At 39.9% G+C, this 13,844-nt stretch overlaps 2 protein-coding genes across 3 annotated transcripts in view; one reads left to right on the top strand and one right to left on the bottom strand.

Moving 5' to 3' along the window:
* The window catches only part of LOC110971348 (CD276 antigen-like), a 66,010-nt gene extending 57,817 nt beyond the window's left edge, over nt 1-8,193 (top strand). The window contains exons 3-8 of the mRNA XM_051947933.1: nt 1,227-1,556; nt 1,721-1,753; nt 3,364-3,642; nt 6,080-6,358; nt 7,345-7,473; nt 7,601-8,193. Coding sequence (XP_051803893.1) covers nt 1,227-1,556; nt 1,721-1,753; nt 3,364-3,642; nt 6,080-6,358; nt 7,345-7,430 — 1,007 coding nt within the window. The 3' untranslated portion in view covers nt 7,431-7,473; nt 7,601-8,193. The remainder of the gene's footprint in view (nt 1-1,226; nt 1,557-1,720; nt 1,754-3,363; nt 3,643-6,079; nt 6,359-7,344; nt 7,474-7,600) is intronic.
* LOC127533914 (CD276 antigen homolog) overlaps nt 1-13,844 on the bottom strand; it is a 244,219-nt gene extending 230,375 nt beyond the window's left edge. Inside the window, exons 1-6 of one of the 2 annotated variants that reach the window (XR_007941801.1) lie at nt 13,543-13,844; nt 11,737-12,069; nt 11,613-11,648; nt 10,543-10,821; nt 10,288-10,416; nt 9,306-9,990 (exon numbers count right to left, since the gene is read on the bottom strand). Coding sequence is in view for 1 of the 2 variants with exons in the window: in XM_051947937.1 (XP_051803897.1) it covers nt 9,938-9,990; nt 10,288-10,416; nt 10,543-10,821; nt 11,613-11,648; nt 11,737-12,069; nt 13,543-13,612 (900 nt within the window). In the remaining variant the exon portion in view is untranslated. Of the gene's footprint in view, nt 1-9,126; nt 9,991-10,287; nt 10,417-10,542; nt 10,822-11,612; nt 11,649-11,736; nt 12,070-13,542 lie in introns of those variants that run through there. The other variant, XM_051947937.1, reaches the window with a different exon arrangement.

The following is a 13,844-nucleotide window of genomic DNA, read 5'->3' as shown; positions in this document are numbered from 1 at the left end:
TTGGTCATCTTTATGCTGCTGAAACTCCTCTGACCCAATGGGGCATGGACAGAGGACCTCTAGGAATGTCCCGTGTCAGTGAATTCTGTGGGACCTACCTAGATCAGGCTTATCTTGGCAAATCCCACAGATGCTCAGTAAGATCTGGAAAGTCTGGAATCCAGGCAAAGAGCTCCACTCTGTCGTGTTCAACAGGCCACTCCTGAGCGGTTTTTGCAGTGTGTCGGGGTGCATTGTCCTGCTGAGGGTGGAAACTGGCATCAAGGACTGATGTTGCAATGGGTGGTTGGGAGGTTGCTTGACCTGCAATGGTTAGATGGGTGGTACATGATAAAATAATGTCAGGACTGAAGGTTTCCCAGCAGAACGTTGCATTAAAACAAGATGATCGATGTTTTTCACCTTCCCTGTCAGTGGTCATAATGTTGTGGCTGATCAGTGGATACAGACTAGTTCACTGTGGATTTAAATCATCCCAAGAGGCTCTTTAGAGACAGTTCGGTTTGGAAAAGTGAAAAGGAGGAGGTCTCACAGTTTTGGTTTAACTTCTCTCCTCCAAACATATTTGTGATCATTTTGACCAAACAGCTCAGTTTTAGTTTCATGTGACCACAGAAGTTGGTGAGTGAAGTTTTAATGAGTCGGAGGCTCCACTCCGTGGAAGTAGCCGGTACTACATCTGATCTGCATTGTCAGACATGCAGGACCATTGTGTTCCTGATCAGTTAATATACAGGGCTATTCAAAATGATTTCATGACCGATTTCATTGCGCAATATTTTCATAAGGAAAAGCAATAGAAAACTGCAGCCAAGTCATAAGTATTCTACTCAGAATCAACTTTTATGTCCAGTCTTACAAGTGTTCAGTGTGACCACCACCTGCAGCATGGGCAACATCACTGTGAGAAGAGGATTCCTGGAGTTTTCTATTGCATTTTCTTATTAAAATATTGCGTAATGAAATCAATTCATTCTTTTTGAATAACCCTGTACAATAACTCAAAGTCCTACAAGAAAACACTGCAGTATAATTTGAGTTCTGGTGCTGCTCGTATGTAATTGAGTGAAATGTGCTAATAATGTCTGTACAAGCATTAAAGAGAACCACAAATGAAGACGGAAATCTCACTGAGACTAAACTGCTGTTTCAGACCTCATGTAAACTGTGTTTCCTGACTTTCTTTGTGTCCTCATCACTGATTAATCCACGTTTTTGTCTTCCAGCTGTCATTAAGATGAAGGTCAAGGAAGGCAATGACGCCATTTTGGACTGTTCCTTCGGCACTACAAACATTGAGAATGGAGTGTTTGACTGGAAGAAAGATAACGAAAACAAGAAGGTTTTCTTTTTCTCTCAGGGCAGTTATTATGGTCACGGACAAATAGGTCAAGATCCACAGTTTGAAGGTCGGGTCTCTCATTTTGCTGACCAACTCCAGCTCGGTAACGCCTCCATCAAGATCAAAAAAGCAAAACTGTCAGACAGTGGAACCTACACGTGTTATTCCATCTCCCCTCAGCCACAAATACGATCGAGTATCAATCTGACTGTTGGTGAGTTCTTCTGAGACGCTGATAAAACTGTGACGTTAACTCATTCTTGATTACAAAAAATGTCTAAGAAACACTTCTGAGTTTCTTTCCTCCAGTTTTACCTGTCTGCCAAGTTGATAATATCTCCCAAACAGCTCTAACATGTGTTTTCTTTTCTCCTTTAGATCCTATCTTGAAACCCAGACCAGCAGTAGTAGGTGAGTCCTGGTTCTGATGGTTCTTCCTACTTGGATTAAGGTAGTTGCTAGAGGTACGGACCCGTCCCCGTAGCCTGTGGACTACGGATACGGCACTTTCCATTTCCCAATCAGATACACGAGATCTGGTCACGTGACTCCCGGTAGACGCTGGAGGTACCGACCCGTAGCATCGGTACTACAGGTACGGACCCTAAACCTGACCCTAACACTAACCCTAACCTTAACCTTTGCTTACCTTTCAACAGTTTGCAGTGGTTAGCAGCTTCTTGACTCGCGAGACTCGCATACGGGTCCGTATCTGTCTGGCAAATGGAAAGTGCCGTATCTGTAGCCCACAGGCTACGGGTACGGGTAGACACTACCTTGGATTAAAGTTCTTGTGTTTAGCTTGAGAAGTTTGTGTTCAAGTTTATGATAATGTTAGAGGTTGTAGTTTAAGTATTTTTTTATTAATTAGCCTGCAGCCTTGCTGATGTTAGAGTTCTACCCACAGTGATGTAAAATACAGTTCTTACATTTAAAAAGAAATCTTTCCTCAGCTTTGTTGGATAACAAGTTATACACCAATCAGGCATAACATTATGATCACCAAAACAGTCCTGACCTATCGAGGCCTGGACTCATCAAGACACCTGAAGGTGTGCTGTGGTATCTGGCACCAAGATGTTCGCAGCAGATCCTTTAAGTCCTTAAAGTTGTGAAGTGGGGCCTCTATGGATTGGACCTGTTTGTCCAGCACATCCCACAGATGCTCCATTGGATTGAGATCTGGGAACCCAGAGGCCAAGTCAGCACCTTAAACTGTTTGTTGTGCTCCTCAAACCATTCCTGAACCATTTTTGCTTTGTGGGTAGAAGAGGCCGTCACGGAATACTGTTTCCATGAAACGGTGTACATGATCTATAACAATGCTTAGGTAGGAGGTACGTGTTAAAGTAACGTCTGCATGGATGGCAAGACCCAAGGTTTCTCAGCAGAACGTTGCCCAGAACATCACACTGCCTCTACTGGCTGAAGTTCCGCCCCTAATGTATCCTTGTGTCATGTGTTCACCGAGCACCTGATCATCTTCATGAAGTGAGTCATTTTTGGACAGATTTTAATCATTTGGGACTAATTCTGGATAAACATAGGTCATTTCGGAGGGATATCACCTAATTTTTGACACATTTTAGGAGTTTTGGTTAAATTTTGCTCATGTGGAACACTTAGAAATATATTTTTGATAAGATTTGTCATTTTAGGGTAATTTTGAGTCATTTTGAGAATGTTGTGGTCATTAAGGACACAATTTGACTTTATTTTTGCCACTTTTGAGTCAATTTAGACCCTTTTCTGTCAGTTTTGATCAAGTTTGGATAAACTTAAGTCATTTTGGATGGATGTCATCTAATGTCGGACACAATTCAGACAAATTTGCGGAGTTTTAGATAAGGTCTAGTCATTTTGGACTTTTTTGGGGGTATTTCTACATCTTCCTCGCTGTATGAATGTCTTTAAAGGATTTACAAATATGCTTGCGTTAAAATTTCTCCAACCAGGCAGGAGTGAACAAGAGGTATTTGGGTGTCACATGACAAATTTTGGAATTGTTTGTGTGTTCTCAGGTGCTTCTCCACTTCCTTATATAACCTTTAATAGGTCAGATGATGAAGTGCTGCTGAAGTGTGAAGTTAACGGATCCTTTCCAGAACCTGAAGTCGAGTGGTGGGACAGCGATGGAAACGTCCTGGCAGTTGGTGACCCACAGATCAGAGATGGAAAAGGAAAGAAATATGATACCATCGTCAATGTTACAGTGACCAAGGCTGGGTTCTATCGCTGTGTGGCCACGCAGAAGGAAATCTACCATCAGGTTTTTACTAAGGCCTATGTCCCTCATCCTGGTGAGTTCTGCTTCTATAATTAGAACTAAAACAACTGGAGTCGGTCGGTTCTGAGATCAGACACACAGTTTGTCTAATTCACACGGTTTTAGCTCAGAATATGCAGAAGAGTGACTGAAAATAAACTCATTTGGCTCAGAGACTCTGAGTCTTGTTTACAAGCCACTGAATTAGCATAGTAACACAGACTTTACATATTAAGGGCTCGTATTTTTACATTTTTAATTGTATTTTCTTTGTGGTCAATGGTGAAACTCACTGCAATGACTCACTAAATGTACTGAAGCTCATTGAGGAGCTGCAATTTGATAATAATTTCTTTATAATTACACTAACTACTGACAATGTCTTTTGAAATGACTGAACTTGCAGTGTGGAGCTTCTGTTCAGATGTGTTTGTGATGCTTGCCTCGCTGTTGATCGCTTCTTTTTCTTAGACTGTAATTCTTCCTGTGAAGCTTCTTTATCTGCAGCATCAGACACTTTTCTTGGATGGTTTTCCTCCATATTCTCCATTAGTTGCCATAGCTACTCCGCCTCCATCGCTATGGTTACTCCCATCTGTACCCTAATTCGACCACATTAGATGGTTTTTGATCATGAACTTTCTTGTTAAGGTCTTCTCACAGCATCTCAACTGGAGTGAAGTCTGGATAAAACCTTCATTGAGTTCTTTTTATCCACTCAGAGGTGGACTTGTTAGGATTCTTTGGGTCTTCGTCTTGCTGAATAACTTATTAGTGTTGAACTTTATTTCCTGTACTTCTCCAGGAGGATTTTCTGATAGAGAGCAGAATTCATGACGACTCTTCCAGGTCGTCCAACCATCACACTACCACCATGTTCCACTGTTGGTATCATGTTCTTCTTGTGGAAAGCAGTCTTAGCTTTACACCAGATGAAGTGGACACATGTCTTCCAGAAAGTTCCATCATTGACTCATCAGTCCACAGGATGTTATCCCAAAAGTCTTAGAGATCATCCAGACAGAACATAAAGGTTCATCCAGACAAACTTTTGTGTTCTCTTTGGTCAGTAGTGGTTTGATCCTTTAACTCTCCTATGGATCCATTTCCTCCCAGTTTCTTCCTCACTGTGGAAACATGTAGACGGACCTTAATCGAGGCCAGTGAGGTCTGCAGATCTTTAGATGTTCATCTGGGTTCTGTTGGCTGTTGGTCCTCTCCTTGGAAGGTTGTCCACTGTTCCATGTCCCTCCATTTGTGGATAATGTTTCTCGCTTTGGTTCTCTGGAGTCTTAAAGCTTTACAAATGGCTTTGGAACCCTCCAGACTTATGAATGTCAGTGACTTTGTTCCTCATCTGTTCTTGAATCTTTTTAGAACGTGGCATCATGTGCTGCTTTTTGAGAATCTTTAGCTACGTACTTCACAGTGAAGATGGGTTCTAATTGGTGATGTTTAGACTCAACAAGCCTGGCGGTGATCATATGTGAGTGTGGATGGAGAAACTGAACCCAGCTGATGAGTGAATCTGGTCATTTGGTGGATTGGCAGTGAGGGGGCAATTACTTTTTCACATAGGGTAAGATGGGCTGGAGAGTGTTTTTCCTTCAAAATCATCATCTAAAAACTGCTTTTTTGCTTATCTTCGTGTCACATTAAAATAATTTTGATGGTTTGAAACGTTTACATGTGACAACTATGCAGAAATGGAACATCTCTGTAGAGGGGTAAATATGACAGTCATTAAAAACTTTGAGACCATATTTTTCAGCATAATTTTTATTTTGAAGCCCGAAACTGGATTTTCTTCATATGAATCATTTGTTTAGCATATTGGCATACAGAAACAAAAATCTAAAGTTTCAAGAATGATTTCAAAATAAAGAATTTCACAAAAGAAAACGGCACCTGCCAAACACAAAGTCACAACAGTCAATACCGAGTATGGCCTCCATTTGCTTGGATGCAGGCAGCAATCCATCGGCGCATGCTTTGGACCAGGCTTCTGATTGTGGGTTGGGAACAGCCCATACGCCTGGATACATCACTGTAGCTCAAAGCGGCCTCCACCATACCCAGTGCCCGGAGACGTTGTTCATGTGATAGACGGCATGATGCTGTTCACTGGACTAACAATGGTGGCCTTTTTTGGGCCTTTATATAGGCCTTCAGAACCCATTCTCACATTGTGCAGATACTCACTGAGTATTGCTTGGTGTGTATTTGGTTCACTTTTGCAAAGTGACCAACCCATGTGCAGTGAATCATGACAAAATGACAACTCATCATTATCTCAACTACCAGGGCACTAGATCATCAGTAAATCCACAATGAATAATTACAACCCCCCCTACAAGTAGAATTCTGCCTACATTTCTACCTCAAAGTTTATATTGACTGTCAGTATACTTTATCACGACACTGTCTAATCCTGTACAAGTTCCTTAAACGTTTATTATTTATGTCCTCAGGTCCACCTCCAAACATGTCCGTCACAAATGTTACAGAAACAAAAGATGGAGTTTTGCTTCAGTGTGAAGTTCTTGGTGCTTCTCCAGAACACAAAGTATTCTGGAAGAACAGAGCTGGAAACCTGGTTCTAGATGAAGAGCTACAGAAGACAGAAACAGGAGGCGGCTACGACCTGATTCTCAAAACTACCGTGAAAAGAAACGACTACTATCGCTGTGTGATCACGGAGGGGAAGATGGACGATGAGATCTACTCTGAGATCTTTGTGCCGAGCTCTGGTGAGATTCTTCCTCTTTCTATTTTACATTCAAGTAACTCAAACTGTTTTTTGAGTTACTGTGTTTTATGAGCTTAAATGATGTGTGAACTGAAAATATTTCAAACTGAAACTCCACTTCATGAATCTGCAGAATCCTGAGAAGAGGCCTGAAAACGCCAAATAAATTTAATTTCACCGGCAGCTCAAACACTTGACAGATTTTAATTATTTTATTTGCTGTAAATACAAAGAGAGGAAGACAAAGCGCTGAATAGTAATCCTAAAGTGTAACTGCAGCGTTAAAGAAGCCAGATCTGATCTTTGACGGAATTATCTGATCGTGTTGATTTGTTTCTCCGTGTGATTCTGTTTGGTTGGAGGCAGAAAGAATGCAGAACGTCCAGAAAGACGGCGTCCCTCGTAAGCTGTTGTTGTCCCTGAATGAACTGTTCTGCTGTCAACTGAGGAGGAAAAAAAACTCGTTCAAAATTGTCCCAAAAAAACCCCGTTCATATACGTTCAAATTGACAAATGTCCAAAATTGTCTAAATCACTTACAATTTGTCCAAAATTGTCCAGAATAGTTCAAATTTGTTCAAAATGACTTGAAATGTGTTCAAAATAGCTTAAATTATGTCCAATGACTTGAAATTTGTACAAAATTGTTCAAATCGACTTGAAATATTTGTAAAATTGTCCAATATGACTTAAAATGTGTCGACAATAGCTTAGAATTTGTCCAAAATTACTTGAAACATCTCAAATTGTCCAACATAAGTCAAAATTATTGCAGATATGTCCAAAGTAGTCCAACAATAACTAAAAATTTATCCAAAATGACTTTAGATTTGTCCAAAACGGTTTTAAAAAATAGAAATTTGTGCCCAATTTGTCTAAAATGACTTAAGATGTCCTAAATTTGTCCAAAATTGTCCAGCATGAGGTAAGAGTTTAGAACATGACTGCTGTTATCGCCTAACATTTCCTTTCTGTAATTTCTTTCAGGGGATAATCCCAGAAGCTCCGTGAGTCGACTTGTTCCTGCAGCTGTTGTTGGAGTTCTTGGACTTGTTGCTGCAGTTGTTGTCTGAGTTTCTCTACATTTGATTCATCGCTGCAGTAAGTCTGCTGGAGGTGAGTTTAGAGGAAATCTTTCATCAGATGATCCGTAACGTGTCAGAGTTTCCATCTGAAACGAACGCTGATATGTGAAGCCTCAGAGATCAGAAGATTTTAATGATCTGAAAATGTTTTCCTGCAGGTTCAACACCTAAAGGAAAACTCTGGCTCCACCTGCTGTTCTGTCAACTTCCTGATTTAATGTTTACGGGGTTTCTGCTGATTGTAGTTGTGTTTCAAGAAAGGAAAAGTTTGCAAAAATCCTTAATTTTGTGAAGAAGTTGTTGTTCAATTCAGGGTCCAGATCACCACTAAAATGATCACATATGTAAGCAGTTATTGAGTTAAAATTTAAGGTGGTGCATTAATGGTTTGGTCTGTTTTGGGTTCTGTAGCTGCAGTTTTAACCACAGAGGAAAAACAATCAGAGCCTGTTAAAGACAAAAACAAACACTTTGACTTTTAACTGTTTTCATTGCAGTTATTGATGCGATTCCATTGATTTTTGTCTCTATTAATCATTTGCACCCAGATTTATGACGAAAACACGATCCTGGTTAAACAATGTTGGAATCATCCTTCAAGGACGTCAAACATTTCTTTGATAAATTAAATCGGAACTAAAACCGACCGCAGAGCTCTGAGAGGCAAATTTGTGTTTTATGAATTTAACTGACAATAAAACGGTGAAAAACTCTAAAAAAAAAACGATAACGAAGAAAGAAGGTTTTTCTGTTCTGAAAAAATTCTTGGAAGGTTCTGCTGATGTTTTCAGCTCGAAGTTGGTTTTTTTTTATTGGATTTTAGTTCCTTGAATGTTCTTAAACGCTGGAGAACATTCTTCAAGACGTTCTGTAAATGTGGCCTTGAGAACGTTTAAATGTTGATTTATTCTTCCTTTGCTGTAACATCATTTGTTTCCCTAGAAATAGAAACTAGCCTGAACCAGGGTTGTAAATGGAAGGAAAAAGGTGAAATATCTGCTACCAGGTGGTCTGTTAATCACACCGTCGGTGGTTAGATCCCCACGTTGCTCCTGATTCTGGGATTGTAAATAAAACCTCTGTAGCTGCAGCTCATTGAACAAATATCACTTTGCGTCAACTAGAAGATTTTGATTTAAAGAAACTGAACACCTGGCATTAAATTCTGCATTTAAAACTGCTTCCTTCCACTGTTGTCTGAAAATGCCCAAACACTAAATTTGTGTCATTTTATCCAGATAAACCTTTGAGATGATTTGTTCATTTTTAGATTAAAAAAACAGGAAACTTGGTTTATTGGCAAAGTTTGAATCATTGAATGTTTTAGAAATGCAGCTGTTGTTTTACACTTTTCAACAAATTCTGTATTTTACATCAATCTCCCAAGCCAGACATGACAGAAAAGCTGACATCTGTCCAGATGTTGAAGTATTTTAACAATACCAAAGGTCAAGCAGCCCAGAAAATGTCTTTTGACATTTTTGACATCTCAGAAACTTTTGAGAGCTTCAAGCTTTACAGGCAAACCAAGTCACTTGATTTAAGATTATAATTATAAACGTTAAATTTACTGCATCTGTGCATCCTTAAAGATTCTTCAGCAAAAACATCTAACATGGGTCAATAATGTTTAATTTGAGATAAAAGAAACATCCACAACAGTCACATGAGCAGCACTTTATTGGATCGGAAAACCGTATAAATGGTCTGTATTTATATAGCGCTTTACTATAACTGCAAGGTACCCAAAGCGCTTTTACATGATACGTCACATTCACCCATTGATGGTGGGAGCTGCCATGCAAGGCGCTAACCACAACCCACCAGGAGCAATTAGGAGTTCGGTGTCTTGCTCAGGGACACCTCGACATGAACACGACGGGCCGAGGATCGAACCGGCAACCCTTTGGTTGCAGGACGACCACTCTACCCACTGAGCCAAGCCGTTGTATAAAACAAAAGAACTTTAGCTCATTTGACTTTAGAATTCAAACAGAACATTATAATATAAAAAAAATTGTAAGAACTCCAGCAAACAAACAGTGTCTTTGTGAGAAACACTGAAAGTGAATTTTGACCTCCGAGCCACAAGGGGCGCAATGATAGTCTTTAATCAGACATAAAAGGCAGTAGTGTGAGCTCACAGTGTAAACATTCAAAAGGTAACTAGTGTAAAAGTGCAAAGTACTGACACACAACAAGCACAAATCTCCAGTTTAACAAACGACAACAAAAGCTCCTCTTAAAGATAAAATTATTCTTGAAGGTAAGTCATCTTTCCAGAAAACTGGAAGATTTTTGTTAGACAGAGCCTCCACTATCATCACAAAAACACCAAAGGGGGGAATATCTTGTGTAATGATGGTGTTCTTCTCTCCAGTAGAGTTCAGAGTCTAGAAGAATTAACGCTACAGAGAGCTGAAGCTGTTCTGGTGACCCAACACTTTGCCAACACGCTTCACATTTCCCTTAATTTGTCTCCCGAACATGTCAGGCTAAAGTTTCAGCTCCGGTTCAAACGACCAATCTGTAATCGGCCAACGGGAACCTGCAAAGAAGAGAAAACAAATATTTCGATTAAATCAACTTTTTAGAATATACAGATTTAAGGTGCTCCCGAAATCATTGTACTTTTTAAAATTGCCTTTTAAATGTCCGACTGATCCAGACGAGGCAGAGAGCATTGTGGGAATTTGCCTACTAAAGGGGCACCATGACAAAGACTTCTGTGACACTTAATGACGTCCGACCAGAGCTCGTTTTCAAGATAAACCTGGTTTGATCGGGACAAATTTCTGACTTTACAACCTGAATTATACACATATTTAGAATCCTTTAAACTCACCTTTTCTGACACGTTTAACGATGCACTTTGTACAAGCGACCACACTGAGAACTGCAGCGAGACTCAAAACTCCAGAGAACCACACAGCGATCCAGACGAAGACACCTGGACAGGACTCAAACATCTGTTCTGAAATGCGTTACAGAGGCTTCGAGTGACAATCAGACTCTGAGTTTACGTACGATAGAATCTTCAACACGGTTGTTACCACCACATAAACTGAACTGGTGTGCTTAGTCTGTGAAAAAGTCTCACCTGGAACCGAGACATCATCGTAAACCCTGTGGTTGATCTCCTCCTGTGTGGCCTCACAGCGGTAGTAGTCGTCGTAGGTCTTCTGCACGGCGATTAGGAGGTAAACGAAATAGCGTCCTCCTCTTTCATCGACAGTTGGCTCCATCGTAGGCAGGATGTTTCCATTGCCATCCAGCCACCGTACTGTCGGTTTGATCACGGCACCGTGAACCTCACACCTCAGCAGAACCCCGTCCACGCTGGAGTCAAGGATCCTGGCAAACGGCTTGACGAGAGCACCTGAGAACATTTAATCAAGAAGACGTCCTCTGGTTACAGCTTCATGTAAAACACAAAAACAAGTCTCCAGTACGACCTTCTCCCATCTCCATGACATTGTTAAAATCAGCCAGAGTTCTGATAGGAGCCAGTCAAAGATCAGATTTATGCTTCTCTTCTCTGGTTCCCTGTAAAATCCAGGATAGAATTTAAAATCCTGTTTCTCACATATAATACTCTTAATTACAAAGCTCCATAGTACGTTAAAAACCTTGTTGTACCGCATCATCCTGACAGAACACTTTACTCTCAGACTGCAGGTTTAGTTGTGGTTCCTGAAGTAGAACCTTCAGCTGTTTTGGAACCAGCTCACATTATGGGATGAAGAAGAAGAAGAACCACCTCCTAATACTATATTTGAATGAATGTTATTTTAAAGAAGAGTGCTGATTGGTTGTCTTTAGAATGAGGGATCTATGGATAAGTCCACCTTAAAAGACTAATCAGGACAAACAAATCTTGACTTGTGGTGGATTGTTTAGAGATGAAGATGCTAAATTCTCTAAAATATCTATTTCCTGTTGGAAAAAAAACAAACAAACACAAGAACCAGTTCAGATTCGATCAGAGACCTTTAAGTCTTTAATGATGGCGCTTCATAGATTCCACTGGTAACTAATCAACAGAATAGTTTAATACGTGCTTTTTTTTCTGTTGTGTCACGATCATAAATGCGGTTTTCAATGGTGACGAACTATTGAAGTCAACATTTCCTGAGTCCTACAGAGTTGGAGATCAGTGACGTCACTCACCTGGGACTTCTCGAGATCGATCTCTGAGGATTGGTTCTGAAAGAAGACAGTTCAAATTAGTTTCTGTACAGTATATTAGTGATATCCTCGTATTAGTCAAAGTTCTCAGACTTGTTGAACTCACCAACCACCAGCCTGATGGTGGATCTTTCTTCCTTCACTTGAAGACGTGAAATAACGCAGGTGTAGTTTCCGGCATCTTCAAGCTTCACGAATTCGATCCTTATGGAGGCGTTACCCAACGTGAGCTGTTCTGGAAAATGGAACACCCGTTCTTTGAGCGGCTTCTCAAAACCAGGATGACTGTTGTGGGGATAAACGCTGGCGTTGTAAAAGAAAACCTCCACATTGTAGTCTTTAGTCCAGTTGAAATGCTTCCCTTGGAGGTTCTCCTTGGTGCTCAGGGAACAGGGTAAGACGGCGTCGCTAAATTCAGATACGACCACTGTAGTGACATCTGGACATAGAAGGGAAATCGCATTTTAATCAGACAGAAATGGAATAATGTGTGTAGAAGAAGCGCTTTATTGGGAGTTTGGTCGTTTTAAAAGCAGTTAAAGATATTGACATATTTTCAGCATCAATGTCTTGATTATGTTGACGAATCGCAGCATCTCTAAAGTCCAAAAACATTGACAGAAGAGCAGAAGATGTACAGTTCTGTAATGTAAAACTTTTGATTCATCTTAGAACAAATTTTAACAATGGGAGAAACCGGATTTCAGACTTTCAGGAGCTATAAACCATACCGCAGGTGTTTTGTTTCTTCTAAAGTTCAACTATTAAACACATCTATGTCAGTGCAATAACATATTCTAACATCTTTTTCTCTTGACAGACTTCCAGGTGCAACAATCTACATCTTGCAACACTATTTTTCCGCTTTAAAGCTCACATAGTATAACTTTTTAAGATCTAGTTTCATTCCATAGCTCTTCCATTATGACTACATCTCTCTACATCTCTTCATAAACAATCAAAGTTTGCTCCAATACAACCCAAAAACAAAATTAAAACCTCTAAAAGCTCTTCCAAATCAATCAACTAAATATACCACGGTTCTCTTAGAGGTCTTCATGTGTTCTAGCATCATGTTAGCACTGGTCTTCTCTTTCAATATTGACGACAATAACAGAAATGCGGGACCATTATCATCAAGGTCATATCTGTAGTCATTCATATGTAGATTAATTATGTTATATAAGTACATATCCACATGTAAATTCAATATGTTGTATGAGATGTTCAGGTATGTAGTGGGTAGGGCACTGCACAAGGGATTTCTAATCATCAATGAGCCTTTCAACACCATTAGCTAACACAATGTAGCATTAGAACACAGGAGTGATGGTTGCTGGAAATGTTCCTCTGTACCCCTATGGAGAGATTCCATTAAAAATCAGCCATTTCCAGCTGGAATGGTCATTTATCACATTAACAATGTCTAAACTGGATTTATCATTCATTTAATGTGATCTAAATTGAAAACAACTGCTTTTCTTTTAAAAATAAGGACATTTCTAAGTGATGACAAACTTTTGATTGGTAGTGTACATTCATAGACATCTGTATATATCTATTTATTTGGAAATCCATCTATGCCAAAATCAGCTGCTGTAAATTTCACCTGTGAGCGATCAATAAAGTTTATCTTACTCTTCAAAATTTTACAAAAACATTGAAAATATTTCACTTTACATGTCATAAATATAGAATATATGAAAGTTCATCTCATTTAGTTCAATGACAGTTCAAAAAAGAAGCTCTTCTCGTTAATCTCAAGTTTTGAAGGTCACAGGTACTGCCGTGACGTCATTACCTGAACCGGCAGGTAAACAGACTCTATGCCCTCTGTTGACCTGCTGCTGTTTTCAGCCACACTAAAGTTCATTAGTTCAAAGTTAAATAGCCAACGTTACAGTTTTCTCACCGTGTTCACTTTCAGCTGCAGCCAAAACAAACAGGAACAAACTCAGAACCTCCGACAGGAAACACAACATAATGCTAAATCTGTTAGCCGTTAGCCTGCTGGCTAACACAGCTAACCCGGCTAACAGACCTAACAGAGATAAAAGCTGCTCACTGAGATTTCTGTTAAAATGAAACCGCAGCGGCAATAAAGCTGTTAAAGATGAGACAAAGCGACGCGGTTACCGGATTTAAAACGGCGAAATAAAACGATAAAAGAACCGGAAACGACGAACTTCTGACAGTTTGTCAACACTGTAGTGA

This window comes from Acanthochromis polyacanthus, chromosome 5, assembly GCF_021347895.1.
Source record: "Acanthochromis polyacanthus isolate Apoly-LR-REF ecotype Palm Island chromosome 5, KAUST_Apoly_ChrSc, whole genome shotgun sequence".
Lineage (NCBI taxonomy): Eukaryota > Metazoa > Chordata > Actinopteri > Pomacentridae > Acanthochromis > Acanthochromis polyacanthus.
The sequence above is the reverse complement of the archived record's forward strand: the minus strand, read 5'-3'. Positions and strand labels throughout refer to the sequence as shown.